We start from the raw sequence: 26,833 nt of genomic DNA on the forward strand, positions 1-26,833 counted from the left end.
TGTCGTCTGCAAACTTAGCCATCTCACTGCTCACCCCCGTCTCCAGGTCATTTATGAAGAGGTTCAAAAGCACCGGTCCCAGGACAGATCCTTGGGGCACACCACTTTTCACATCTCTCCATTGTGAAAATTGCCCGTTGACACCCACTCTCTGTTTCCTGGTCTTCAACCAGGTCTCAATCCAGGAGAGGACCTGCCCACTAATTCCCTGACTGTGGAGTTTTTTCAGTAGCATTTGGTGAGGGACTGTGTCAAACGCCTTCTGAAAGTCCAGATATATAATGTCCACGGTTTCTCCCAGATCCACATGCCTGTTGACCTTTTCAAATAATTCTAAAAGATTTGTGAGGCAAGACTTACCCTTACAGAAGCCATGCTGATTCTCCCTCAGCAAGGCCTGTTCTATGTGTTTTGAGATTCCCGGGTCCCCCCTCTTTCCCTTTTTAAAGATTGGTATGACATTTGCTATCTTCCAATCCTCTGGCAACATGGCCATTTTGAGGGATAAGTTGCATATTTTAGTCAAGAGATCAGCAACTTCATTCTTCAATTCCTTAATAACTCTTGGGTGGATGCCATCTGGCCCTGTGACTTATTGATCTTTAATTTATCAATGAGGTCTGAAACATCTTCTCTTTCAACTTCTATCTGACTTAATTCCTTGGTCAGGAGGGGCTGTTTGGGCAGTGGTAATTGCCCGAGGTCTTCTGCCATGAAGACAGATGCAAAGAACTCATTCAATTTCTCTGCCATCTCTAAGTTTCCTTTTATCTCCCCTTTCCCTCCCTCACCATCCAGAGGGCCAACCGCTTCTCTGGTGGGTTTCCTGCTTCTAACATATTTGAAGAAGCTTTTATTATTCCCCTTAATGTTGCTGGCCATGCATTCCTCATAGTCTCGCTTGGCCTCCCGTATCACCTTCTTACATTTCTTTTGCCACAGTTTATGTTCCTTTTTATTCTCTTCAGTAGGGCAAGACTTCCATTTATGGAAGTAAGCTTCTTTGCCCTTTACAGCCTCTCTAACTTGGTTGGTTAGCCATGTGGGCAGCCTCCTGGACTTAGTCAAGCCCTTCTTCCTTTGCGGTATACACCTCTGCTGGGTCTCTATTACTGTTGTTTTAAGCAGCCTCCATGCACTCTGGAGGGATTGGACTCTTTTTACCTTCCCTTTCAACCTCCGTCTAACCAGCCTTCTCATTTGAGGGAAGTCCGCTCGTCGGAAGTCAAGGGTTTTTGTGAGAGATTTGCCTGGTATTCTTCCCCCAATGTGCATGTCGAAACGGATCACAGCATGATCACTGTCCCCCAACGGCTCCGTAGCATTGACATCTCTAACCAGGTCCTGAGTACTGCACAATATTCAATCCAAAGTCACCTGTCCTCTGGTGGGCTCCATGACTAGCTGCTCTAAGGCACAGTCATTTAGCATGTCAAGGATTTCGGTCTCCTTTTCGTGACCAGAACACAAATTGACCCAGTCTATATGAGGATAATTGAAGTCCCCCATGATTACAACCCTGCCCCTCCTTGTCACCTCCCTGATCTGTTTCCTCATTTCAAGGTCCCCTTCCGGTTTCTGGTCTGGAGGACGATAGTACGCCCCCAGTATTACATTGCTCCTGAGGCCTGGTAATTTAACCCACAGAGATTCTATGGTGGAGTCGGACCCGCCTTCAATCTCTACTTTGTTGGATTCTATCCCTTCCTTAACGTAAACAGCCACCCCACCTCCAACAGGCCCCTCCCTGTCCCTCCTGTAGAGTTTATAGCCCAGGTATAACAGTGGGATTGCGGTATCCCACTGATTTTCCGCATTCCACCAGGTTTCCGTTATGCCCACTATGTCAATGTTTTCCCTTGTCACCAGACATTCCAGTTCTCCCATCTTTGCTCGGAGACTTTGGGCATTTGCATAAAAGCATTTGTACATGGAATGCCCCAGGATGGGCTGCTTATTAGCTCCTTTGTCCCTGCAACCTCTCACTGCGCCAAACCATCTATTACATCCCATCATGCTACCATTCCTAATTTCTTCTCCTACTCTGCCTTTACCTTGTTGTTCTCTAACATCCCCATCCTTGCCCCATAAGGATGAGGAGTTCCAAACTGGATGCCCTTCGGCTCCTGTCGGCTTTCCCCCAGGGATCAGTTTAAAAGCTGATCTGCCACCTTTTTAATGTTATGCGCCAGCAGTCTGGTTCCATTCTGGTTCAAGTGAAGCCCGTCCCTCTTGTACAGGCCCTGCTTGTCCCAAAAGTTCCCCAGTGCCTAACGAATCTAAACCCTTCATCCCTACACTAATGAAGGAAAACCAGGGAGCATAAGCTACACACATAAAATGCCTTCAGACAGACACATCTAAATCCCACCAGCGCGTTACTTGTGTCAAAGAATTCAGAAAGCATAACTCCGGGTGCCAAGTCATCGTTCACGGTCAAAATTAGCTTTCTGAAAGGTCTCTTGAAGTCACAAAGACTGGAACCCCTCTGAATGTTCTGGAGTCAGTCTTACAAAATCAGAAGTTCTTCTTCCTTTCCTTGCCAATGGTCTGTGGAGCATCCACCAGAGAGCATTTTCTCTTGACAGCAGGTGTACTCATGGACAAACAAGAAGGTACCTTTCCATAGCAAATGTCCAAGCTGCCTAAAAACAAATATAAAAAAACACAGTCATTTAAAAAAATGCTTAAAATCAAAATATCTCAATAAACTTTCAATAACTCTCTTCACTGCTTGGTAAATGATGCCAAGGTGGTGGTGTTTTTTCCTGGTAGGTCCTTGCTGACTTAGGGCCCAATCCTATCCAATTTTCCAGCACCGGTGCAGCTACAATGCAGCCAAGAGGTAAGGGAACAAATGTTCCCATACCTTGAGGAGGTCTCTATGACTGCCTCCCCACCACAGGATGCAGTGCATGCCCAGTGGCATAGCTGCACTAACGAGGGAAAATTGGATAGGATTGGGCCCTTACAGCCCAATCCTATCCACACTTTCCTGGGAGTAAGCCCCATTGACTCAATGGGACTTACTTCTGAGTAGACATGCCTAAGATTGGGCTGTCAGGGCCCAATCCTATCCAGCACCAGTGCAGCCACAATGCAGCCCCAGGGTAAGGGAACAAATGTTCCCATACCTTGAGGAGGTCTCTGTGACTGCCTCCCCACCACAGGATGCAGTGCTTGCCCCATTGTGACCGCTACACCTGCACTAGAAAATTGGATAGGATTTGGCCTTTTAACTGTAGAATGAGCAAAACAGTCAACTTGCAAATGTTTATTGCTTCATAGATGCATAACAGAAAAAGCTACACTGCTGAATTACTGCATGTCAGGCAACTCTTAAGGGCCCCTTATTGTTAGAACCTACAAGCATGTGACTTGTACAAAAGAGATACAAAAGTGCTGTAAATATAGCTGATGTGCAGCTCAATCCTAAAGGCGGCACTGCTGCCAGGTGCAGCAGTGCCAAAGCAGCTACTGCTGCATCGTACAGCACTGCAGCAGCTACATGAGGTCTCCTTGGAGGAAGGGGACTTTTGACCCATAAGAAAATAAGAAGAGCCCAGTTGGATCAGGCCATAGGCCCATCTAGTCCAGCTTCCTGTATCTCTCACAGGGGCCCACCAAATGCCCCAGGGAGCACACAAGACAAGAGACCTGCATCCTGGTGCCCTTACTTGCACCTTGCATTCTGACATCCCCTTCCCCGAGGGAAAGCCCAGCCCCACAATGGGGCTTCTCAAGCCTGTGCTGGCTGACTTGAGAGACTCTATGTTGGGCAGGAAGACCTGATGCGGGGTTCTGGGTACAATGAAGCAGAGCTCTACCAATCCCACCCACTTCTGTCATGCTTCCTCCTCTCCATCCTGCCCCGGAATGCCTTCCCCCCTGCCCTGATGAAGCGTAGTGCCTGGACGGTGTGTGGAGCAAAGGAAGAGTGCTGACTTGGCAAGGGGTGTCGTGGGTGTGCATTATGGTTTGTTTGCAACACCCAGCTCCAGTGGTACGCTTTTTCCACCGGGGCTGACGAACTCAGGATTGCGCTCTAAGGCTGCAATCCTATCCACACTTACCTGGGAGTCTTATTGACTATAAAGAGACATACTTCTGTGTAGACATGCGTAAGATTGGGCTCCAAGGCTGCAATGCTATGCACTTTCCTGAGAGTAAGCCCCATTGAAGACAATAGGACTTACTTTTGAGTAGACAAGCTTAGGCTTGTGCTCTAAATTTGTATGAAAAAGGAAGAGGAGGAGGTCATGTCTTTGAAAAAGGAAATAAAAGATCAATTGTTATTTGAAGCGTTCTCTTGAGACACACATGGAATGCCTTTTGCCAGAATATTGGCCTGGACATTGGTTGACTGATTTCTGAAAAGTAAAAAGTGCAAATGATTTTTTTGCAGCTGTTTTTGTTTTGCAACAGTTTGGGGTTTTTTTGTGTGTGTGTGTGTGTGTGTTTTTGCAACTGTTTTGCTCCATCTGCGTTGGAGCAAGGCAGACAAAATTGAGCACTGCTTCTTTAAGAGGAAGCACGTGATGTCCTGCACTTTTTGGGGGGCTGGAGTAGATGGCTGAGTGTGATGTAGGAGAAATAATGGCGTTTGCAGCCCTGGAGCCTCTTCCTGGGCTTCCTATGAAATGGATTAAAGGCTTTTTTTTTTGGTCTCCTCGCCTAAATCTCTGGAAGGAAACTGGGTTGCAGGCACCAGCTGCAGCCTCCGCTTGGGGAAGTTTGCCCAGGAAAAGGCGAGGGCGATGCAAGAAGGGACTGGGCTGAAGCTACTACCGGTAGGATTCTAGGCTGCAAATGGCTTTGCAAACGCCCCAAAGGCTTTGCATCCTCCGCCTGGGAAGTTTGCCAGGAGCGATGCAAGAAAGGACTCTGCTGGAGCTACCACCGGTGGGATGTGGGGCTTCCTGGGCAGGTAATCGCTGCAAATGGTTTTGCAAACGGTCAGGCTCTGCAACTGCCCTGTTAGGCACCCCGTGCACAGGGCGTCAGGAGTCCCACTTGCCGCTAGAAATGGGGTCTGGTTTTGGTTGGGGTAGTTTAAAACCGTCACCGTTCCCCTTCCCTCTGCAGATTAAGGCTGCAGTCCTGTCCACGCTTACCCAGGAGCAAGTCCCATTGACTATAAGAGAGGTGGGCAAACTTTCAGCTATAGAGATCCTGGACCTTTAACCTTGTGTAGAAGAGGAAATTTCAGCAAGTGCAGCTTCTAAGGATCTAAAGACTCTACACAAGATACAGACTATGCAGTCAGGCAGCCAGCAGCAGGGTGCGGACTATCCAGTTCTGCATGTAGTGCCACACGTAAGACTGTATGCCTGGGGGGGCATAAGTCATGGGTGTATCCTCATTGCAAGGAGCTCCAGGGCCTCAGGGATCATGTCTACTCCCTTGAAGCCTTGGTGGCCAACCTGCAAAAGCAGAGGCAGGTAGAGAGGGACCACAAGGGGCGTGCAGGCTTCGTCCCATCCTTAAGCAGGCAGCTCACCAGCTGCCCGGGTAGGAAGTCTTGGGGCTAGTGGATGTCACTCTCCAGGAGGGAGGAGAGAAACAATCCCCTAGGGATTGGGCCCATATCCATTTGCACGAAGGATACTCCTTGGTGGGAGGGGGGTTGGGGACTTCTTGGAGTGGGTGAATCAGTTACCAGGAACACAGAGAGGGGGTTCTGTGACGGAGGTGAAGATCGCATGGTGACTTGCCTGCCTGGTCCGAAGGTTGCAGACCTCACTTCTCATCTAGACAGGCTGGTAGATAGTGCTGGGGGGAGGTAGTGGTTGTGGCGCATGTCGGCACCAACAATGTGAGGAAGTGCAGCTGGGAGGTCCTGGAGGCCAGATTTAGGCTATTGGGTAGGAAGCTGAAAGCCAGGACCCCAAAGGTAGTGTTCTCAGAAGTGCTGCCTGTTCCATGCGCAGGACCAGCTAGGCAGGTGGAGATCAGTGGTCTCAGTGCATGGATGAGACAGTGGTGTCTGGAGGAGGGGTTTAGATTTGCTAGGCACTAGGGAACATTTTGGGACAAGCAGGGCCTGTACAAGAGGGACGGGCTTCACTTGAACCAGAATGGGACCAGACTGCCAGCGCATAATATTAAAAAGGTGGCAGAGCAGCTTTTAAACTGATCCCTAGGGGAAAGCCGACAGGAGCCAAGGGGTATCCGGTTTGGGACTTCTCATCCCTGTGGAATGAGGATGGGCAGGCTAGAGAAGAACAAGGCAGGGATAAAGTAGCAGTAGGAATTGGGAGCAGAAACATAATGGGATGTGATAGCGCATTCAGCAAAATGAGAGACTGCAAGGATAAAGGAGAGAATAAGCAGTCCATCTTGGATTTCGATGCGAATGCCTGAAGTCTCTGAGCAAAGATGGGGGAACTGGATTGTTTGGTGACTAGGAAAAACGTTGACATAGTGGACATAACAGGAACCATGGTGGAATGTGGAGAACCAGTGGGATACCGCAATCCCGGGCTATAAACGCTATAGGAGGGACAGAGAAGGGCGTGGTGGGGGTGGCCATCTATGTTAAAGAAGGGGTGAAATCCTGCAAAGTAGAGCTTGAAGGTGGGTCTGACTCTGTTACAAGGTTCAAAAGCAAACTCAGTAGGCAAGAGTGGGATCATTTCCAAGCCTTTATTCCATTCCCATCAACCTGCATCTCAAGGGATTCCATTCCAAGCGTTGAGAGAGAGTGAGAATACCTTCTCCAGTCTGAATCCCTCTCTTTTATTATAATTTTGGGTCCCCTCTTTGAGACATGTACACTTTTCATTGGCTGGGGGATTGACGTCATACTTGGAGCTTTGACATCATAACCGGGGTTTTACTTTTCATTGGCTGGAGATAGTGTTAGATATTCGATTGTTGAGTTTCAAGTCACCAGTTTTTCAAATTAGGCAATTCCATACATTTACAATTTAAAGATTTTGAACAGTCAGTAGATGGCACTGTAACCTTAATTTTGCTTAGAACCGGCCTATGCCCTTATCTTTTTGCACAGGAATTGCATGTCTTCCATTTTTTTGTTGCAAGCACAATTTGCTGATGCTACTTTTTTCTGTTCTCAGCAAATTCTGTAAGGTTTTCCCCAACCTTTGTTTTAACCTTTTCCCATTTGTATGTACCCTAGGAATGTATAGTGATATACCTTCAATGTAGCTTCTACTGTAATACAAAGCAAGCCAAAATTCTCATTATAAGGTAAGATTTGAAAGCAATCTTTTTCCTTTTTGAACCCACACTACCTTTGCTCTGTCAGCGTTTTAGAACTTTCTCATGGGATTTGGTTATCTCTCGTCAATCAAACATACTGAAACCTAATGTTGCAACCCCATTGCAACTTTATGCGTGTTCTCTTCCTACTCCCATCTTCATGACTTTCTTTTCCCCGCTTTTGTAGCCAAAGAACCTGTGAAATGCAACTTACTTTGCCATTGATGTAAAGGTTTTGGGCTCAGCTAAAAAAACTGCTGCCTGTACTTGTTCTCTGGGAACCTGACTTATGATGTTGACCTGAAATGGCTTTGTTATATCTTCTGAGACCCTTTTAATGAAGTTAGGCAACTACAACTCACTTAGGATAACTCCTATATGTTAGTTACACCTGTTTAGACACAAAACTGGTTTTAAAATATTGAATAAGTGAAAATAAGTAAAAATAAACTGACTAATGTTCTTCTGTAATATTGCTATGGTGTGAATACCTACTAAAATACCTCTCTTAATAATTTTATACATATTAGACTTTTTAGCTAAATCAATACTGTCCTGTGGTTTGAAAAGCAAAACAGACAGATTTTAAAACCACAACCCCCCTTTTTTTCTTTTCTTTGAGAACAAAGGCCTGTTGATTTTGCCTGCATATTCTTATCAGAATGTTCTGCTATGCCAAGAACATCCTGACATGCTGCCAAGATTTAGCAAAAGGATTGCATTTTCAAACCAGGGACAAAAAAAAATTTCTTTCCCATTTTCAAACAGAAAAATGATTTCTGAAGCATGTGAGCATCTATAGCATAAATGAATGTCATTCTATACTGTCCAACAACTCCACCATAGAATCGCTGTGGGTTAAATTACAAGGTATGAGGAGCAATGTAATAGTGGGGGCATGATATTGTCCTCTGGATCAGAAACTAGAAGGGGACCTTGAAATGAGGAAACAGATCGGGGAGGTGTTGAGGAGGGACAGGGTTGTAATCATTGGGGACTTCAATTATCCTCACATTGACTGGGTCAATTTGTGTTCTGGTCATGAAAGAGAGACTGGTTTCCTTGACATGCTAAATGACTTGTGCTTTAGAGCAGGGGTCTCCAAACTTTTTTGCCGGAGGGCCGCATCAAATATCTGGCATGGTGTTGAGGGCCAGGAAAAAAATTTAAATATAAAATTTAAATAAATTAGAGATGGAATTTAGATGAGTGAATAAGTGAATGAATGGGCTCATTCATTCAACCTCTCTGCCCCTCAGAACACCTTCCAGACACAATCAGAGCACAGTTGTGGTCATATTCAGCTGAGTGGGGCACAGGCTTTCAGGGGATAAGAGGTTGGCTGTGGGCCAGAAAGAGGCTTGCTGCGGCTTGTTTCTCGCCCCCGGGCTGGGGTTTGGAGACCCCTGCTTTAGAGCAGCTAGTCATGGAGCCCACCAGAGGACAGGTGACTCTGGATTTAATATTGTGTGGCACTCAGGACCTGGTTAGAGAGGTAAATGTTACTGAGCCATTGGGGAAGAGTGACCATGCTGCAATTAGTTTCACCATGCATGTCAGGGGAAGAGTGCCAAACAAATCTCTCACAAAAACCCTTGACTTCTGAAGGGCGGACTTCCCTCAAATGAGGAGGCTAGTTCGGAAGAAGTTGAAAGGGAAGGTAAAGAGGTCCAATCTCTCCAGAGTGCATGGAAGCTGTTTCAAACAATAGTGGCCCAGCAGAAGCGTATACCGCAAAGGAAGAAGGGCTCGACTAACTCCAGGAGGGTGCCCGTATGGCTAATGAGCCAAGTTAGAGAGGCCATAAAGGGCAAGGAAACTTCCTTCTGTAAATGGAAGTCTTGCCCTAACAAGGAGAATAATGAAAATGTCGACCCAATGCGTGGCAGCCGTGAAGAGGGCTAATTCCGTGCTTGGGATCTTTAGGAAAGGCATTGAAAATATTGTATTGGCAACCTTCAGTCTTGAAAGACTATGGTATCGCACTCTGAAAGGTGGTTCTGGCACAGCGTCTAGTGTGGCTGAAAAGGCCAGTCTGGGAGTGACAATCCCTTCCACACTGGGAGCAAGTGCAGTCTGTCCCTGGTTTGTCTCCCTGGCTATGGGCCTTCCTTCTTTGCCTCTTTGCCTCAGACTGTTGGCAAAATGTCTCTTCAAACTGGGAAAGGCCATGCTGCACAGCCTGCCTCCAAGCAGGCCGCTCGGAGGCCAGGGTTTCCCACTTGTTGAGGTCCATTCCTAAGGCCTTCAGATCCCTCTTGCAGATGTCCTTGTATTGCAGCTGTGGTCTACCTGTAGGGCACTTTCCTTGCACGAGTTCACCATGGAGGAGATCCTTTGGGATCCGCCCATCATCCTTTCTCATGACATGACCGAGCCAACGCAGGCATCTCTGTTTCAGTAGTGCATACATGCTAGGGATTCCAGCACGTTCCAGGACTGTGTTGTTTGGAACTTTGTCCTGCCAGGTGATGCCAAGGATGCGTCGGAGGCAGCGCATGTGGAAAGCGTTCAGTTTCTTCTCCTGTTGTGAGCGGAGATTCCATTACTCACTGCAGTACAGAAGTGTACTCAGGACGCAAGAACTCAGGACACATAACTGCAACAGAAGGCATCTATCTCAGATCTATCTCAGATCAGACGGAAAGCTCTTCAACCTTTCCAGACTGAGAGCAAAGTCCAGCTGAAATTGAAAATAAGACAGCTAATATTGTAATGCCGTTGTACAAATCGATGGTAAGGCCACACCTGGAGTATTGTGTCCAGTTCTGGTCGCCACATCTCAAAAAGGATATAGTGGAGATGGAAAAGGTGCAAAGGAGAGCAACCAAAATGATTACTGGACTGGGGCACATTCCCTATGAGGAAAGGCTACGGCATCTGGGTCTCTTCGTTCTAGAAAAGAAGCGCCTGAGGGGGGACATGATTGAGACATACAAAATCATGCAGGGGATGGACAAAGTGGATAGAGAGACGCTCTTCTCCCTATTGCACAGCACCAGAGGTTGTCCACGAAAGTTGAGTGTTGGGAGAGTTAGGACAGACAGAAGAAAATATTTCTTTACCCAGCGTGTAATTAGTTTGTGGAACTCTGTCACAAGAAGTAGTGGGCATCTTGCCTGGATGCCTTTAAGAGGGAATTGGACAAATCTCTGGAGGAGAAGTTCATTATGGGTAACAAGTAGTAGGTATGTGCAAGCTCTTGGTTTTAGAGGCAAGCTGCCTCTGATTGCCAGATGCAGGGGAGGGTACCAAGATGCAAGTTGTGTCTGTTGTCTTTTGTGTTCCCTGGGGCATTTGGTGGGCCACTGTGAGATACAGGAAGCTGAATGGATGGGCCTTTGGCCTAATCTAGTAGGGCTCTTATGTTCTTATGTCATCTGTGAGATGACAAGATGCACCTGCTGAAATTCCCTCTTCTGTACCATTATTAAAGGTTCAGGATCCCTACAGTTGAAAGTTTGCCCACCCCTGGACTATAATGAGGCTTACTCCTGAGTAGGCACACATAGGATTGGGCTAAGATTGCACTTCTGTGTGCTTTTCCCAAAGACAAACACAATAGGACTTATAATCATGAATAGGTTGCATGAATAGTAAATGCGGAAGTAGTCATGATATAGTTCTTCATTGTTTCAGTTACTTCCATGTGTCTTCTACTCTTTCATAATTAAGACCAGGTTTTAATCTGATAGGGTTCAGTCGTAGCAGAGTGCCTCTGAACACGTACGGAGTTCTGTCACTTCTAGGACCCATTAGTCATGTTGCTTAAGTAGTGCTGTTCCCCTGGATAATGTGAAACCCCCACATTGTAGATTTTGTCTGAACGCTGTTAACCCAGATTGTTGCTTGTCCCGGGTATAAGTTTCTCTGTCAGGGTCCCAGGATCCTCATGATTTTCAGGGCGGCGTAATAAGGGACAGCACTGCCACTATGAAATAATGCAAGCACCTAAATCCAAGATGTGGTCTGTACCTACAATAGAGTGGGGCTGTACCACTTTAGGCTGTAGGTAGCAGATGTCCTTTGAGAATGCACTTTTCTTCTAAGTAAAGAACCACTATAACCCATACCTAATGTATGAGGGAGTTCCTGACTGAGCCCACTGTACTCATTGTCTGCTGGTAGGGAGTCTTGTGCTCTTACAGGGAATCCCACTCAGTTACCAGAATTAACCATTATATGAAATAATGCAATTTCAGCTGGATCCTGGAATAAATGTTGCATTAACGTCCAGGCAGTGTTTGTAACTTGGCAGAAGTGAGGATCATTGTAGTAAGCTGTTGCACTTCTGCTGCTCAAGGTAGTACCTTCTCGTTGGCCCATCATCCTACCTCAGGCACCACAATCTAAAAACACTTATTTTCAGTTGGAACTGAAAAATTGCTCACATTTCTGCCTTTTGTTAACTATTGTCTCTTGGAACAGATGAATTGGGGGAGATGTTTTTGTAGAAACTGAGCCCAATAAAAGTAGCAGGCAACCTAGGACACTAATTACTGACCACAATTGAACAAAGATCTACGATCTACCTGTTATGAATTTGCAGCTTTATGATTGAACTTGCAGTTTAAAGCAGTGTACCTATCATCTTCATTAAGTGCTTTCTTATTTACAACCTAGATAAAGCACTTTTATCCAGAAGTAGCAGCCAAAACATATAGGCTGGAGTGATAATTCTTGCGATTTTGTCCTTTCAGGCTTCTCTGGTTCTTAGAACCACTGTAGAGAACAGACAAGAGCTGGGATCTGCTTTGACATATGTAACTGGCATCTGCGACATTTTCCATTTTCTTTGGGCTATTTAAATCAATTGCCTGCTACAACTTCCAAGAGCCAATAACCAGAATATCATGTTTTGTTGAATTGTACGTGAAAGGTTCTGAGAGGCCTCCATCTGAAAGGTGGTATCCAAAGAACTGTAAATAGTATTAGATCTTTTGAGCAGTTGAAAAATGTCATTTACGGAGGATTGAGAAGATAAGGCAGTTAAAATGTTTTGTGTCTTATTGGTTAATAACCTCCAAAAGCAAACTTCTGCAAAAGCAAATTGTGTTCCTCTGACCTGTGAGGGCCGCAGTGCTGCTGCTTGCATATATTTCATCAATTCTGCCACTGTCTAAAAACTCTATTTAGTAGCTTTATTTGTGCCATTTTAAATTCAAGCTTTTGAGTACAAATCAGTGAACAGGGTTTTTTTTTTGCAAACTTTAAAAAAGATACTAACTTGTTCTCATTTCTTTATAGGTTGTCTGAGAACGTTATGAAAAGCTTGGAAGCAGTCAAGGCAGCCAATGAAAATCTTTAATGTGTAACATGAGTTGCAAATACAAAACAAGATATGGACAAAGTCATGAAAGAAGGTTTTTGCATATCTAAATACGATGGCAGAGGAGTGCCTGCACCTACGAGTGCAGAATTTTTCTAAACTTGAATTATTATAGTATGTGAATGTACCTCCACAATGGGGAGGGAAGAGCTTAGAGATCCAGTAAGTGATTTGTATTTAGAAAGTAACTTTTAATAAAATCTGTTCCCCCTTGTTAGTTTTTTAGTAGATGGATATAAACCTTAACTTCTCTTGTGCTTTCATTTTCTGCCTCTAATCATAGCAGTAGCTTACACAGGTACTCACAGGAGTCCTGCCCTATTGTGGGAATGGTAACTTATATTACTATGAAATAGTTGAATGTAAAACCACCTTTGCTTGAAATGGTGGACAGAGTTAATTGGCTCTTAAGCTTTATTAAGGCAAGGTTTGAAATCTATTGCTAGTGTTCTGTTTGCATAGAAATCAGCTGACTACTGCAGAAATACCATACTCTGACAATACTCGGAGACCAAGGAAGGTGTTACGCACTTACATATGTATAGTTGGTAAGTGCTTCCCTTTCAGTAACTAAAACTGTACCTATGGGGGGGTGTATCCCCGGATCCTGTATCTGCAAATTAACTTATCCATAGAGTGGGTCCAGCGCCTCCTCTGGATGCGAGCTCCCCTTGCCTCCAGAGGGTCCTCTAAGCCCAGCAGAGGCAGCAAATGTCTGTCTGTGTCCTCTGTCAGGCTCCAACTGAGCCTGACGGTGAAAAAAAATCATTTCAAGTTTCTCTGTTAAACCGGAAGTGATGTTTTTATGCTGTATAACATATTGGGAGGCCCCACGTTCACTTAACTGCAGGGGGTTCTGAAACAGAACCCCTGCTAATATGGGGGCACACCTGTATAGACAGCATGTGCTATTAAATACATACCCTTAGCTACTAGGCAGCTTGAGTAGTTCTTACAAATCAGTGGACTACTCACCAATAGGACAAATTAAGGATCAAACTACATGGGACACTAAATACATAATTGTAGTTATGTTTAGGTTACTAAGGTACAGAGCGGGGTGTCAAATGTGTTTCATACAGAGGGCCGAAGTTAGCATTCAGGGCTCCAGCTGAGGGCCAGAAGTGATGTCATTAAGCAGCTAATGGCCAGAAATCAGACCCTGTTCTCATATAGAAACTCATTAACTGCAAATTACAGAAGAGAAAGTATGCAAATCTTGATCATATTTCAAGATCTGGGAAAGCCCAATTTTCACATGGGCTGCCATTTGTTTGTAACAGCAGCTGAGAGCCTGAGGGCCGATAAAAAGCTTCCGCGGACCGCATCTGGCCCCCAGGCATTATGTTTGACACCCCTGGTATAGAGGGAAGTTAGATTCAAGGGATAAAAGGTGGCTGTGTTTTGTTCTTCTGTTGCAGATTCCCCTATGCACAGCCACTTTTTCTCATTGTATTAATGTTCCCCTGTGCTCAGTGAGCCTTGACCACACTGGTTGCTTCCTTTATCCTTCCCTTCTGCCCCCAGGAATCTCTGGATTTTCAATACTATTGAGTTCTTCTCCATTGCCACAGCAAGGGGTTGCTATTTTCAGTTATTGAGCTGCTTGGATTGTCCCTAAGCAGCTGGCATTGTTTTGATGGTGTCTTTGTTGTGACTGCTTCAAAGCCCTGATTAGGCTCATTCATAAGTCAGATGTTTGTAACCTGACTAAGCTGAGGAACCTCTGTTCCCTGTCCAACTACTATGATGTATATTTAGTGTCTAAAACAGCCTCACCCTGAGATTGTTGCCAAATTCCCTCCCCTGAGTCACGTATGCATTATCTAAAGACTTGCACCACATAATTTGAAAGTATTGTTTATTAATGTTTCAATAAATAAAGTGTTCAGCCTCTCCCCAGAAGCAGAACAAAAAGAACCCAAAATGCCTGGCCTTACAGTCCATTGCCAGCAATGGACATACAGCTGCCCTAAAAGCTTACTAAATGTTAGTTTGCAGAAATCTTTAAACCATTCATTAATTTTTTAAAAACAGTGGCTTAAAGACCAACATAATAGATAAGTTTACATTCTAAGGCCAGCCTAGACATTAAGAATCATTCTACAGTGCAGAATGCTTGGACCTTATCACTTCAAGATCCTGCTGGGATACAAGAACCTCTACTCTCCCTTCCTGTACAAAATAGTGTAACATAAAAAGCTAGGTGAGGATCCTTCTTGCAAGTTGTTCTTTCAGAAATTGTCAAGATATTCCATTGTGTACCTGAATTTTCAAATAGTCCAGTCCTACAAAGCTGTATTATGCAATTCTTAATCAATAGAGCAGGTTTGACTATCATGACAGCTCCTGAAAATGCTACCTCAATAGTGTGCCACAACCTTACTTACTACACAACCCTCAAAGTAGTTCTTCATGGAAGATAACTACTTTCTGTTTCTCTGAAAAGCTGTTTTTGTACATTGTTTTTCTCACCACAAACAAGATTATGATATTACATTTAAAATGGGGGACTGTTGTCCAACTAAGGGTGCAATCCTAACCCCTTAATTCAGTGCTTTTCAGCACTGATGTAAGGGCACTGCAGCTCCGAGGTAAGGGAACAAACATTCCCTTACTTTGAGGAGGCCTCCATGAGTGACACCCAACTGCAGGATACAGCACATGTCCCATTAGCACTGCTGTGCCAGTGCTGGAAGGCACTGATATAAGGGGTTAGGATTGCACCCTAATTGTTAGAAAAATCTCAGGAATGTTATATCCTAAGAAAATGAGATGAGATATCAGTGGATGCTTTTCTTAAAGTTTGAATGCATACATTTTTTTCCTTTCTTGTCTTAGTCAATGAGAGCTGATGAAGAATCAAAAACCTAATAGAAATTAAGATTTCAGTTCTATGACGTATTGCATTACAAATCATTAAGCAAGTATCTTCCTCAACTGCATATTCAAAATTAATCTCAAAATCCCTTCAATCAAAACCTGGGCCATTTTAATTCATGCATGAAAGTGTGCTTTACAACACAGCACATAAACCAAATACAATGCAGATAATCAGCCATTACAGCAGTTTTAGAAATATACTACAAATAATCCAAATCCAGCTTTAGCAGAAAATAAAATCTCTTAACGGTTTGAACATATTAATAAATTAAAACTTTGAATAATTTCATTCTGCAGTTTCTTTAACCCAAGGCATGTCCTTTGGTATAGTCTTTTGTGTATTCGAGTCCTGGAAGTTTTCTGCAAATCTTTCTCTTGCTTTTTCCCAGTTTCTTTTGTTCTTTGTGGTGGTCTGAATCTCATCAGCTGAGATGGGTGTACTTGCACCTAGGCCTGCATGCTTTCTGTGCAGCTGAAGTGTGATCTGTCGGAGAGTATATTTTATAAGTATTCATTCCATAAACTCTTCCATGTTTTTAAACACTAGGCTAACTGCAGCCTGAGAACTGTTACTGCTTTGCTAAAAAAGTGCTAAGATTTCTTACATTAACATTTTAATTTATATTTTAAAAACATTTTTATCCTGCTTTTGTCACTAAAGATAGTATATTAGAACATAATCCTAAAAGACAAAGAGGAGACAGTGAACACCACTGAGGCTGTGCCATGACTACCTTTTCCTTTTATAACATTAGAGCAGCCTAGAAATTAGTGCAGCACTCTCCAGTCTCAAGGAACATGTACATCTCAATCAAGTGAGCCATGAAATCCAAGGGATAATCTTGTTCAAACCTGTATTGAGCATACATAAGACCACCTGTAGTTTAAAGCCATTGCAAGTCTTATTCCTCATTTTCAGATAAATTTCCTTAAGCCTGTAAATGTTCAGTCAGATGCATGGTGGTATTAACTAGGAAAGCCATGGGCTTTTTGATAAATAATCAAATTGTGAGAAATTTCAGTTTAATGCTTTGCTATATTCCAGCAAATTACAATAAATTTAACACCGTATAATTTACATATATTGAAATGGCATTTGTCTTCTAGTCACTGGCTTTTAAGGCAAGATTTCATATTCTTACAGCAATGGAATATGAGTTGATCATATTTAAGCTATTTTAAACATGCCTAAATTGTCATTATGGTTAATGTGTAGCTCAGCTATCTGAATCTTGTTGCCTTCTCTTCATCTGCTGTTTCCGAATACATAAGTATTCACCACCTACATATACAAAGCATCAATTTTTTATTCACATTTGAACAAATCATTAATGAAATGCTCTATGTTCAGTTTATAGAAATTGATACGTGTCAATCTGCATATGATATTTTAACATATTTAGCACTGAAGTACATTTAGTGCAATTTGTACTCTGAAATAAACCTACCGGATCTTTTATCCCGCCACCACTCTTTCCAAGCCCTTCTCCTTTCTTCCATCCCATTTTCTCCAACATTTTGTGACCTTTGTTGCTATCGCTAATTTCTCTTTAAAAACAAAAGTAAATATACTGATATGCTGAGGAAAAAAACATTGCACACTTTCATATCTTACATTTTTGGGCAGTTGTCTAATGCATATACAATTGTTTCTCCTAAAACGTCCAAGTAAAAACACCCTTTATAAGAAAGCACAACAGAGGGGTCACTGCATGTATATCTCTAGACTTGTGAAAGTTACTGTTCATCTATAATTGTACTAAGTTACAATATTTTATTTTCTTCCATAAGGTGAACAAAGAACCTCTGGTTTGAAGAATGGAATGTACATGATAAATAGCAGTGTTGAATGTTCGTGGGGTAATACACATTCTGCTGTATTGTCTGAGAGACAAAAAGTAGGAATACTGTTTAAAACTGCATATAAAGTCTCTATTTAATAAGCTGCTGTACTACTGGAAAATACAACGTGATTTTAAGACAGTGCAGCATCATGGTAACTTGGAGTGCACTGAAGTCGTTGTCAGAAGCAGTGATGCAATTGGTACTACCTTACTGACAAACACAATTACATAAAACACAGATTGTGCAGGTGTGGAGAAGACTCACCACATATCCTGAAAATATTTTTGCCACCTCCATGATAGCTGTATTGGCACATCTCTAGCCATTCAAAATTTAGTAACTGGTATACTAGGCTTATAACTGGCAGTAGAGCAGAACAATCGTGCACCAGTGCCATTATTGCTGTATCACTCCATTGAGTGGCATCTGCAGTTATCCTTCCTTCTAAGGAAGCCACACTAGATACCACCCAATGTTTTATTTGTGCATTATTCTCACTCTAAACCTTCACTAGAATGTAACTTGAAGCTTCCTTGACTTTATTGACGTGCACATAAGAAAGCTGAGTTTTTCTGATGGGTAACACTGAGTTACCGTAAATCTGAAAATCAGTGTGGCAACCTGATGGGTGCTGAGGGTTGTATCCAGAATTATCTTTCTGCTTGTGTAAGGACCTTTGTGCCCACAGAAGTGTAAGCTTCTTTCGTACAGAAATTCAGGTGGGAGCCTGACTTGGCTTTATGCTTGCATAACATCTTGAATTACACATTGCAGAAGATGTTGCATATAAAATTGTCAGTACCTTACTGTAGTTCAATTTCTTCTATGTGCCCTTGCACAACTAATATGCTACCTTATTTTCCTGTGTGCTCCACAGGATACAGCTCTTTTAAAAAAAAGAAATTTAGACAGCATATTAAGTCCTAATTGGTGAAAGTTGTCTCAGTACCTACAGCATTTCTGTGCTGTATAATATGATTTTGGTACAGAGAACTGCATGTCTGCATCGTGAACAGCTGAGCACGGAAAGTGTGTGAAATACCTAACTGTAACATCTGTGATTTGTAATGATATATAACAACCAACCAACTTACACATGTACAGAAGCTGAAACATCATCTCGGTGAAAGGTTCCTTCGCTTCCAACGGTCTCACGGCGCTTTCCTGCTCTGTCTTTGTACTTTGGATTTTTCACCACTTGATCATTTTCATATTCTGTATTCTTTCCAAACAAATCAACCCAATGTTTATAACCTTTAGCCCCAAAGACGACATTCAACAATAAACAAGGTACTTAAACTGGGGTTTTTTAAGGTACACATTTGGTATAACACAATTCAGACGTGTCCTGTAGTTTGATTGTAATTTCAGAAATATTTCATGGTTTCCTTGAACTTCAGGTACACGTCATCTAAGCTGTGTATATGAAGGACTGCTCTGAAAATCAGAGTTGTGTTAGTCATAGCACAGTGGTTCTCAAACTGGTGGATTGTGACCCACCAGTTCATGTAAAGGTTCCCCATCCCTTTAAGGGGTGGGGGAAGGGGAGAGGCAGGGAAGCGATCCTCAGGATTGTGGCCCTATGGGGAACGAGTGGGGTGCTTTCACTTTTAAACAGGTAGGGCTGCTGGAGGTTACAGGAGGTGCAGGGAGCCCTGCACAGTTCTCTGCAGCACTCCCGAGTCTTGGAATCTTCACTAAAAGCAGGAGCAAAAAAGTAAGTGGATAGCACCCCCTCTTAGCAACGCGATCCTGGGGATTGCATCGCTGCCCTAGCCCCTCCCCACAAAGACTTACTGAGGGAGTAAAGTTCCCTCAAAGTTTGAGAACCACTGTAGAATGGTATCTCGAGCCTGAAAGGTGAGATTGTCCTCTGTTTTCCAATGGGTTGCTATTGGTACTACAGCTGTAAGGGAATCTTAAATTCGTATGCTCAACAAACTCCACTCTACACTGTATAAGTTTAACTCCATCTTATGAACACTTGTCACTATTACAACTGTGGCAAATGCAATGCAGAATACACTGTATTCTGCATTGCCTAATACATAAATGTCATAATGTAAAATGTCATAATGTTTATCAGAAATGAAAGTAAAACAGTTTAATAAAACATTTTTTAAATTTAAAAAACCACCTTACCTGTAAGCCATATTTTACACGTATTTGTTTTAAGGCTTTTCTTCTAACTAATTCTCTCTCTTCTTTTGACAGTGAAGGACAAACTGAAACCAAGAATACAAAAAATGATTTCACTGAGAAACCTGGTTCCTTCCCCTATATTTAACTGGAAAAAGATGTTAAGAGAAAATCACTACCATTCTGCCTAACTTTCCTTCACAGATATGCCTGTAAACACCGAGTTCATTCAGAGAAGGGCAAGATATAAAGAAAGCAACAAGTTACAGCTGCCTCAAATATGCATATATTTAGCATAAAATGCAGCAACTCATCATGCTTCAATACAATACTAAAGCAAAATTCAATTTACAGAACACAACATGGTAGAAAATAGTCCAACTGGTTCACTGTGCTATACAGTCCCAATCCTGTTAGATCAAAACAATGACTTCTGCTGCAGCATAATTAAGACTGAAATATTTCTCTGTTGTGCCTGCATTCCAAATCAACTGCCATTTTTATCTTTATTACATAGCTACTCATGTAATGGGACAGTAATATTATACCTTTGTTAATATTAAATGCTTTTTCTACACTGTTAGCTTTCATCAAAAAAGTCTAGAACAGCTTCACAGAATGATGAGACACTTTATTTGAAATCTAAGTTACCAATAGCATTTCCACAACCAACACATTTTTATCACTTACTAAAAGGTTCAGTTTTCTTATCAAGACGAAGGTGGGCTCTGACTTGCCCTGGTTCACATCCGTCACAGGTTTCACTACCTGGGTGTATGTGAAAGGACAGTACTGTTTCTCCAATTTTCACTTCGTCACCATGTTCTAGAACATAGGGCTCACTTTTTGTTTTAGGCTACAGCAAAAAGAAAAGATAGGAAAGGCAAAAAATACTGATGATTGTAGTAATTCAAGAAAAAAGTCAAGGTGATATGATGTATCACAAGATGTAAGGCAGCAACACCAAGAGGAAAATTAGGTGGTGACAGCAGTGAGGCTAGGGTTGGAAGTGAAGCTTTCCAGTGGCAAGAAAACAGGTAGGCTAGTCACTTGCAGTTTTAATTTCCATGCTTACCTGCAGAATTTGACTTCCATTAACCACAGTACCATTCTGACTGCCTTGATCCACAAGAACGTAACTCTGCAATTCATGATCAAAGTACACTTCTGCATGAAACTAATAAAAAAAATAAAGTGTATTTATTATAAGCCTATTTTATAAACACTGCGTCAAGCACATAAAGATATTTAAACTGCAATAGTTTGAAAATTAATTTTTTGTACTCTTCGATTGCATACAAAATTGCCAAATTATTAGTTACCTTACTCACTCCAACCTCTGGAATCTGTAGTGTATGTTCCATGCCTTTTTCCCTGTAAAAAGAGGTAAATCATTTAAGAAATACTGCAAGAGCTTGCCCTGAGTGATCAAGATACATTGATATTCAAAAAGCATCCAAGGAACATGTAAAAAGTTTAGAAGTCCTGCTGTTTTTTCCTTTCTCTGAACTGTAATACAAAGAGTCTATGAATTCTGCTGGGAGTCCTGTTACATTTGTCCCTGGGTTAATTGTCCATACCTCATATGAAGTTTGAGGTGAGCATTATTAAGAAAAATATGGCCTTATGAGGGAACCTACTAAAATTTATATATGACACTAACAGCAACAGATAAAAAGGAAAGTTACTTTTTTCATAGTTCAAAGACTGCTCTTTATAAAAAAAATTTGGAAAAAAGTAAGGTAACAGCACTGCATATGGAAATTTAAACATGAAGCTAATAGCATGTCTTAATATTTTAATATCTTAATATCTGAATGTGGAAATACTGAAAAAATATCTAATCTACCAACACATAAATTAAAAGTGATTTATTTTAGTTGGTGTTATGGAAACCCTCATACAGATTTAACATATGCTTTTCAGAAGTATGAAAAGATTAGAAGCTTAAAAATGGCCATAGCTTACTTTAGAAAGAAATCATTATCACTTCTCACCAAATGGCTGTACTGGATCTGGGACGCTGTCATCATATCAAAAATGGAGGAACTTGTGACACAAAACACATACAAAAATGGTGTTTCTGAATTATTCTGAAGACAGTCTAGGATGGTATCAGATTATCTGAATTTTTCTTATATGATATGATGCCCTTTTTCTTAAGTGGTCACAATTTCCCTTCTAATTCAATATAATGTGCTCCCATTTTAGAGTAACAACCCAATCAGTACGTCTTCCATCAGGGGCTTCCTCCAGGAACAGAGGCTCCTTCAATTCCCAGAAGAAGCTCCTGAGATCAAAGCATTAGTGGATACCATGCCATCCTTTTTAAATCCTTGGTTATACTGTAATGGATAAAATGATTAGGACTCTCTTCCTTTTGTAAAGAAAAACGAGAAAGAAAGCAGATATTTCAATTTCTACTATATGCAAAGTTTCCTTGTCACCTTCCAATTGTGGCAGGCTTGACAGCTGTGATGATATACAGAGCTCCCATTTGTAGTACTGGAGATCTAATTACAATCACTCTAATACAAGGAGGCCAGATCTTATCTCCATCTGAATTAATAAAAAAAAACAAACACATTAGACAAAGCAAGGTCAGGTCCTCCTATAGCTTTTTGGATTTTTAAACTAATTCATTAGGGATTAATCACATCATCAATTAAACCAAATGGTCCAATGTAACAAAATTCTATAAAAATGAAGTGTACAAGTACATCACCTAGAAAAAACTTTGACAATAATAGATTTTTCAAAGTTTGACCATTTAGACACCAGGGTAACTGGCAACCCAATTATTCTGTTGTATATAAATAAGAAATATCTCCCTGGCACTTCTAATTAAGAGGCAGATTTAGAAGGATCAGTACAGTTGCAAATTCATTAAAAATAATGAAAAGTTCGTGTAGACCAGGGGTGTCCAAACTTTTTGGCAGGAGGGCCACATCATATCTCTGACACTGTCCGGGGCCGGGGGGAAAAAAGAATTTATTTACATTTCAAATTAGAATAAATTTACATAAATGAATATATTAGAGATGGAACTTATATGAATGAATGACGGTCTCACAATAGCTCAAGGCCTATCAAAGACTTTGCACAAACCCTTTCCTTCATTGTTGCTGCTGCTTCACAAATGTTAAACAGCAAGCAGTGGAGGGAGCACTCAGCCCGCAGCTCACATTAGAGGTCAAACAGTCACCCTTACACTGAGAGCAGTTGTGTTGGACCAGCACGGGCTCCAGCAAGTCTCTGGAGGGCCAGAGAATCACTGGATACTGGAGGTTCCCTGTGGGTTGGATTGGGGGTCCCTGAGGGCTGCAAATGGCCCCCGGGTTGGGGTTTGGGCACCTCTGGTATAGACTGAAACTTATTTTGCCTGTAGGAAAAGTTACTTAGATTTATATGGATTAACTCAGGTATCTACCTAGAGAGAGCGGATCATTCTAATTCTGCAGCAGCTAGAGCTTGGCACTATAATGGAACTATCTGTCACAATTCACTCTAGGGGTAGGAAAGCACTATTACTCTTGTATTTTACATGTTTCTTATATTTTATGGGTTTCACTTGAATATGCTTTTTGTGAATCATTTCATACATAGTCTCCCACATGGTGACTGAGATTCAACTACACTGTTCTATAATCTTGCACTTTTGAGACATAGACAGGAATTGTTCTTAACTCACTAACTGCACATTTTCATATGTTCATACGAGAAAGTAGAACAATAAAGTCAAGAACCAACTTCATGAATTAGAGTAACTGCTGAAGTTCATTTGCTTGTTTCAGGACACATTCATTTCTCACTAGCTGATACAAAATGCTTTAGTAACAAGTCAGTCTCTAAAAGATCCATGTAAGTATACATTACAAAAATGTCTTCAAATGACAACTTTCACATAGATATAAGCCATATCTAGCTGCAACACTGGAAGATACTTGAAAAACCTATTAAGCAACTGTTAACCATTTTACTGAAGGTATCAATTCTGAGATCTAAACCATTTAAAACTTGATTTCTTTTTTATAATGTTTTTTCTGATTCCCTGAACTGCAAATATTTGTTAAAAGCAAAAATTCACCTTCACTGTCAGTATCTTCTGAATTTATAGTTTCTTCACTCAGTCCATCATCTTCACTGCTATATTCCGCCTGCTCAGAGTCTGTAATTTCCCCTTCTTCTGGCTCACTTTCTGTCTCCGTTTTGTCATCATCCATAAGAATAGCACTGCCTTGTGTGTTCTTAAGATGTAAACTGGTACCATTTGTAGTAATTGTTTCGTTTGCTGCTAGGCTGTCTCTTATATCATTGTCCACTTTAGCCTTTTTCACATCTGGAGATTCTTCCTCTTCTGGAGAACTGAGTTCACTAGTGGCAGAAAGGCAATTCAGATTTTTTGATGATTTTTGCTCATCTGTGTTCAAGTCCTGGAGAAGATTTACAGAAAAATCACACTTGAGGAATTTTTAATTTTTTATTGTTGGACTCTTTTTAAGCCACCAGACAGGATGCAAGTCTGTAAGCAAACTAATATGTTTAAAGATTTTTTTGCAGATTGTTGAATAGTAGAATCAGTTGATATCCAGTCAGCAATTTTAATGATTCTAAGTATACAGTAAGGTCCTCTTCAGTGCTTGAATATTACAATGGTTTACCATCAATCTTCAAATCCCTTCACTGACTTTTATGAGGTTCTGTCCTCAAAAAAAAAAAAAAAAAGGAAAAAAATGTTGTCTGTCCTAAACATGCATTTGTGGAGATAAATATTGGTTCTTCCCTCAGTCTCTATGCCCTAAGACCAATTTCTAGTTTCTTTTGTTCCAGTGGTCAGTAAGCCAGCCATTCACCCAATGGTTACTTTCTTATTATGTCAGGAAGCATATAGTAAACCATAACTAGTTCACCCGAACTTTCAATTCCTCCTCTTAAAAGAAATCATATAACATCCTGAAGCTCTCTTGGGGCAACAGCAGGGTTGACTGCCTAGACAGGCAGATTAGAGGCTCCTTCTATAGTATTGTATCTGCAAGTGGTTCTCCTTGAGTCAGATTTGTTTGAATAGGAGAAGAGACTGCCATCCATATTATATTCATTCATTATTCAGAACACTTACATGATTTGATCTCCCTCCTCATATAGCAAATTATCTTCTTTCCTTCAAACCATATTCATGAACTATAAAGGACTGCATGCCTTCTCAACATGTGTGCTGTATCTGGGGATCATTCTTCCCTGTTGACTGACCTTGCTTTTAGGAACATTGGCCTAGAAAATCATAAACCATGCAGCTCTGGTGCAGTAGAGCCCACTGACTTCTGAGTCAACTTGGTTCCAGACATCATAGCATTACACTCATGTAAATGTTTCGGTCAAGACACTTAAAATGTGCACATGCACACATACTTGCAACTTCCTTGCACCGTTTTTCTTATCCTAGGATGCAAATGTATCAGCATCCCCATCACTTTTAATTTTACAAAAACACCAAACACACAGATCCACTCAGCAATTGATATTGACCCAGGAATTGACTACCACCCTGACAGAATACTCTTCTTTGGAAATAAGATCAATTTAACCAAAACATGGTGCGCCCTTCAAATTAAGAACAGAACATAAGAACAGCCCCACTGAATCAGGCCATAAGCCCATCTAGTCCAGCTTCCTGTATCTTACAGCGGCCCACCAAATGCCCCAGGGAGCACACCAGATAACAAGAGACCTCATTCTGGTGCCCTCCCTTGCATCTGGCATTCTGACAACCCATTTCTAAAATCAGGAGGTTGCACATACACATCATGGCTTGTAACCCCTAATGGATTTTTCCTCCAGAAACTTGTCCAATCCCCTTTCAAAGGCATCCAGGCCAGATGCCGTCACCATAACCTGCGGCAAGGAGTTCCACAGACCACACGCTGAGTAAAGAAATATTTTCTTTTGTCTGTCCTAACCCGCCCAACACTCAATTTTAGTGGATGTCCCCTGGTTCTGGTGTTATGTGCGAGTGTAAAAAGCATCTCTCTATCCACTTTATCCTTACCATGCATAATTTTGTATGTCTCAATCATGTCCCCCCTGAGGCGCCTCTTTTCTAGGCTGAAGAGGCCCAAATGCTGTAGCCTTTCCTCATAAGGAAGGTGCCCCAGCCCAGTAATCATCTTAGTCGCTCTCTTTTGCACCTTTTCCATTTCCACTATGTCTTTTTTGAGATGCGGTGACCAGAACTGGACACAATACTCCAGGCGTGGCCTTACCATCGATTTGTACAATGGCATTATAATATTAGCCGTTTTGTTCTCAATACCTTTTCTAATGATCCCAAGCATAGAATTGGCCTTCTTTACTGCCGCCACACATTGGGTCGACACTTTCATCGACCTGTCCACCACCACCCCAAGATCTCTCTCCTGATCTGTCACAGACAGCTCAGAACCCATCAGCCTATATGTAAAGTTTTGCTTTTTTGCCCCAATGTGCATGACCTTACACTTACTGACGTTGAAGCGCACCTGCCATTTTGCTGCCCATTCTGCCAGTCTGGAGAGATCCTTCTGGAGCTCCTCACAATCATGTCTGGTCTTCACCACTCAGAAAAGTTTGGTGTCGTCTGCAAACTTAGCCATCTCACTGCTCAACCCTGTCTCCAGGTCATTTATGAAGAGGTTGAAGAGCACCGGTGCCAGGACAGATCCTTGGGGCACACTGCTTTTCACTTCTTTCCATTGTGAAAATTGCCCATTGACACCCACTCTCTGTTTCCTGGTCTTCAACCAGTTCTCAATCCATGAGAGGACCTGTCCTCTAATTTCCTGACTCTGGAGTTTTTTCAGTAGCCTCTGGTGAGGGAAATTCAAATAGTGCTCCATGTAGAACTGGACATACATGCTCCCATCCACTGTTGCACATTGTTGTAAAACTGTTGTAACATTATTTTGTGTGACCAAGGAGTTTTTTGGTCACAACATAAGCCTTCTTTTGTGATGCACGGGTTTTTAAAAAAATCACAACAACAAACAAGGATACTGCAGTATTTAAACTCTTAAGGCACAATCCCAACCTACTTTCCAGCACAGACATAAGGGCAAAGCAGCTCCGAAGTAGGGGATCAAACATTCCCTTACTTTGAGGAAGCCTCCATGATGCCACCAAACTACAGGATGCAGCACATTTTTCATTGGCACAGCTATGCCAATGCTGGAAAGTCGGCTAGGATTTGGGCCTTAAGGTATTAAATAAGTAGTTACATTCTGATTTTTTCTCTTAGGCTAGCAGTTTGCTTAATTCCCAAAATATGACCCAAACTTTACTTGAAAACTGATGTGTTCCTACCATTCAAGCAAGACATGTGAGTAATAGCATTTCTTCTCCAATGAGCTGGTTTCCCTTTCTTATTGAAAACTGAAGCTA

General features: G+C 42.0%; 1 protein-coding gene, 1 long non-coding RNA gene and 1 other non-coding gene across 7 annotated transcripts in view; 2 read left to right on the top strand and 1 right to left on the bottom strand.

The window, feature by feature from the left end:
* The first annotated feature begins 4,568 nt into the window (after positions 1-4,568).
* LOC136639463 (uncharacterized) lies at positions 4,569-19,874 on the top strand. 4 transcript variants are annotated; one of them, XR_010793687.1, is made up of 4 exons: positions 4,569-4,927; positions 12,472-12,715; positions 17,228-17,334; positions 19,496-19,874. It is a non-coding gene; the product is annotated as an uncharacterized lncRNA (long non-coding RNA). The 4 variants fall into 4 exon arrangements; XR_010793685.1 differs by having other exon boundaries at positions 17,228-17,296; XR_010793686.1 differs by lacking the exon at positions 17,228-17,334.
* LOC136643431 (small nucleolar RNA SNORA47) lies at positions 12,190-12,326 on the top strand. The gene has a single exon (XR_010794030.1). It is a non-coding gene; the product is annotated as a small nucleolar RNA SNORA47 (small nucleolar RNA).
* AGGF1 (angiogenic factor with G-patch and FHA domains 1) overlaps positions 12,507-26,833 on the bottom strand; it is a 38,259-nt gene continuing 23,932 nt past the window's right edge. The window contains exons 6-14 of one of the 2 annotated variants that reach the window (XM_066613659.1): positions 23,508-23,853; positions 21,868-21,979; positions 20,743-20,794; positions 20,496-20,597; positions 20,111-20,276; positions 19,424-19,506; positions 18,376-18,503; positions 16,885-16,984; positions 12,507-15,920 (exon numbers count right to left, since the gene is read on the bottom strand). In XM_066613659.1, coding sequence (XP_066469756.1) covers positions 15,723-15,920; positions 16,885-16,984; positions 18,376-18,503; positions 19,424-19,506; positions 20,111-20,276; positions 20,496-20,597; positions 20,743-20,794; positions 21,868-21,979; positions 23,508-23,853 — 1,287 coding nt within the window. In that variant the 3' untranslated portion in view covers positions 12,507-15,722. The remainder of the gene's footprint in view (positions 15,921-16,884; positions 16,985-18,375; positions 18,504-19,423; positions 19,507-20,110; positions 20,277-20,495; positions 20,598-20,742; positions 20,795-21,867; positions 21,980-23,507; positions 23,854-26,833) is intronic. The other variant, XM_066613660.1, reaches the window with a different exon arrangement.

Source organism: Tiliqua scincoides, chromosome 2 (genome assembly GCF_035046505.1).
Source record: "Tiliqua scincoides isolate rTilSci1 chromosome 2, rTilSci1.hap2, whole genome shotgun sequence".
Lineage (NCBI taxonomy): Eukaryota > Metazoa > Chordata > Lepidosauria > Squamata > Scincidae > Tiliqua > Tiliqua scincoides.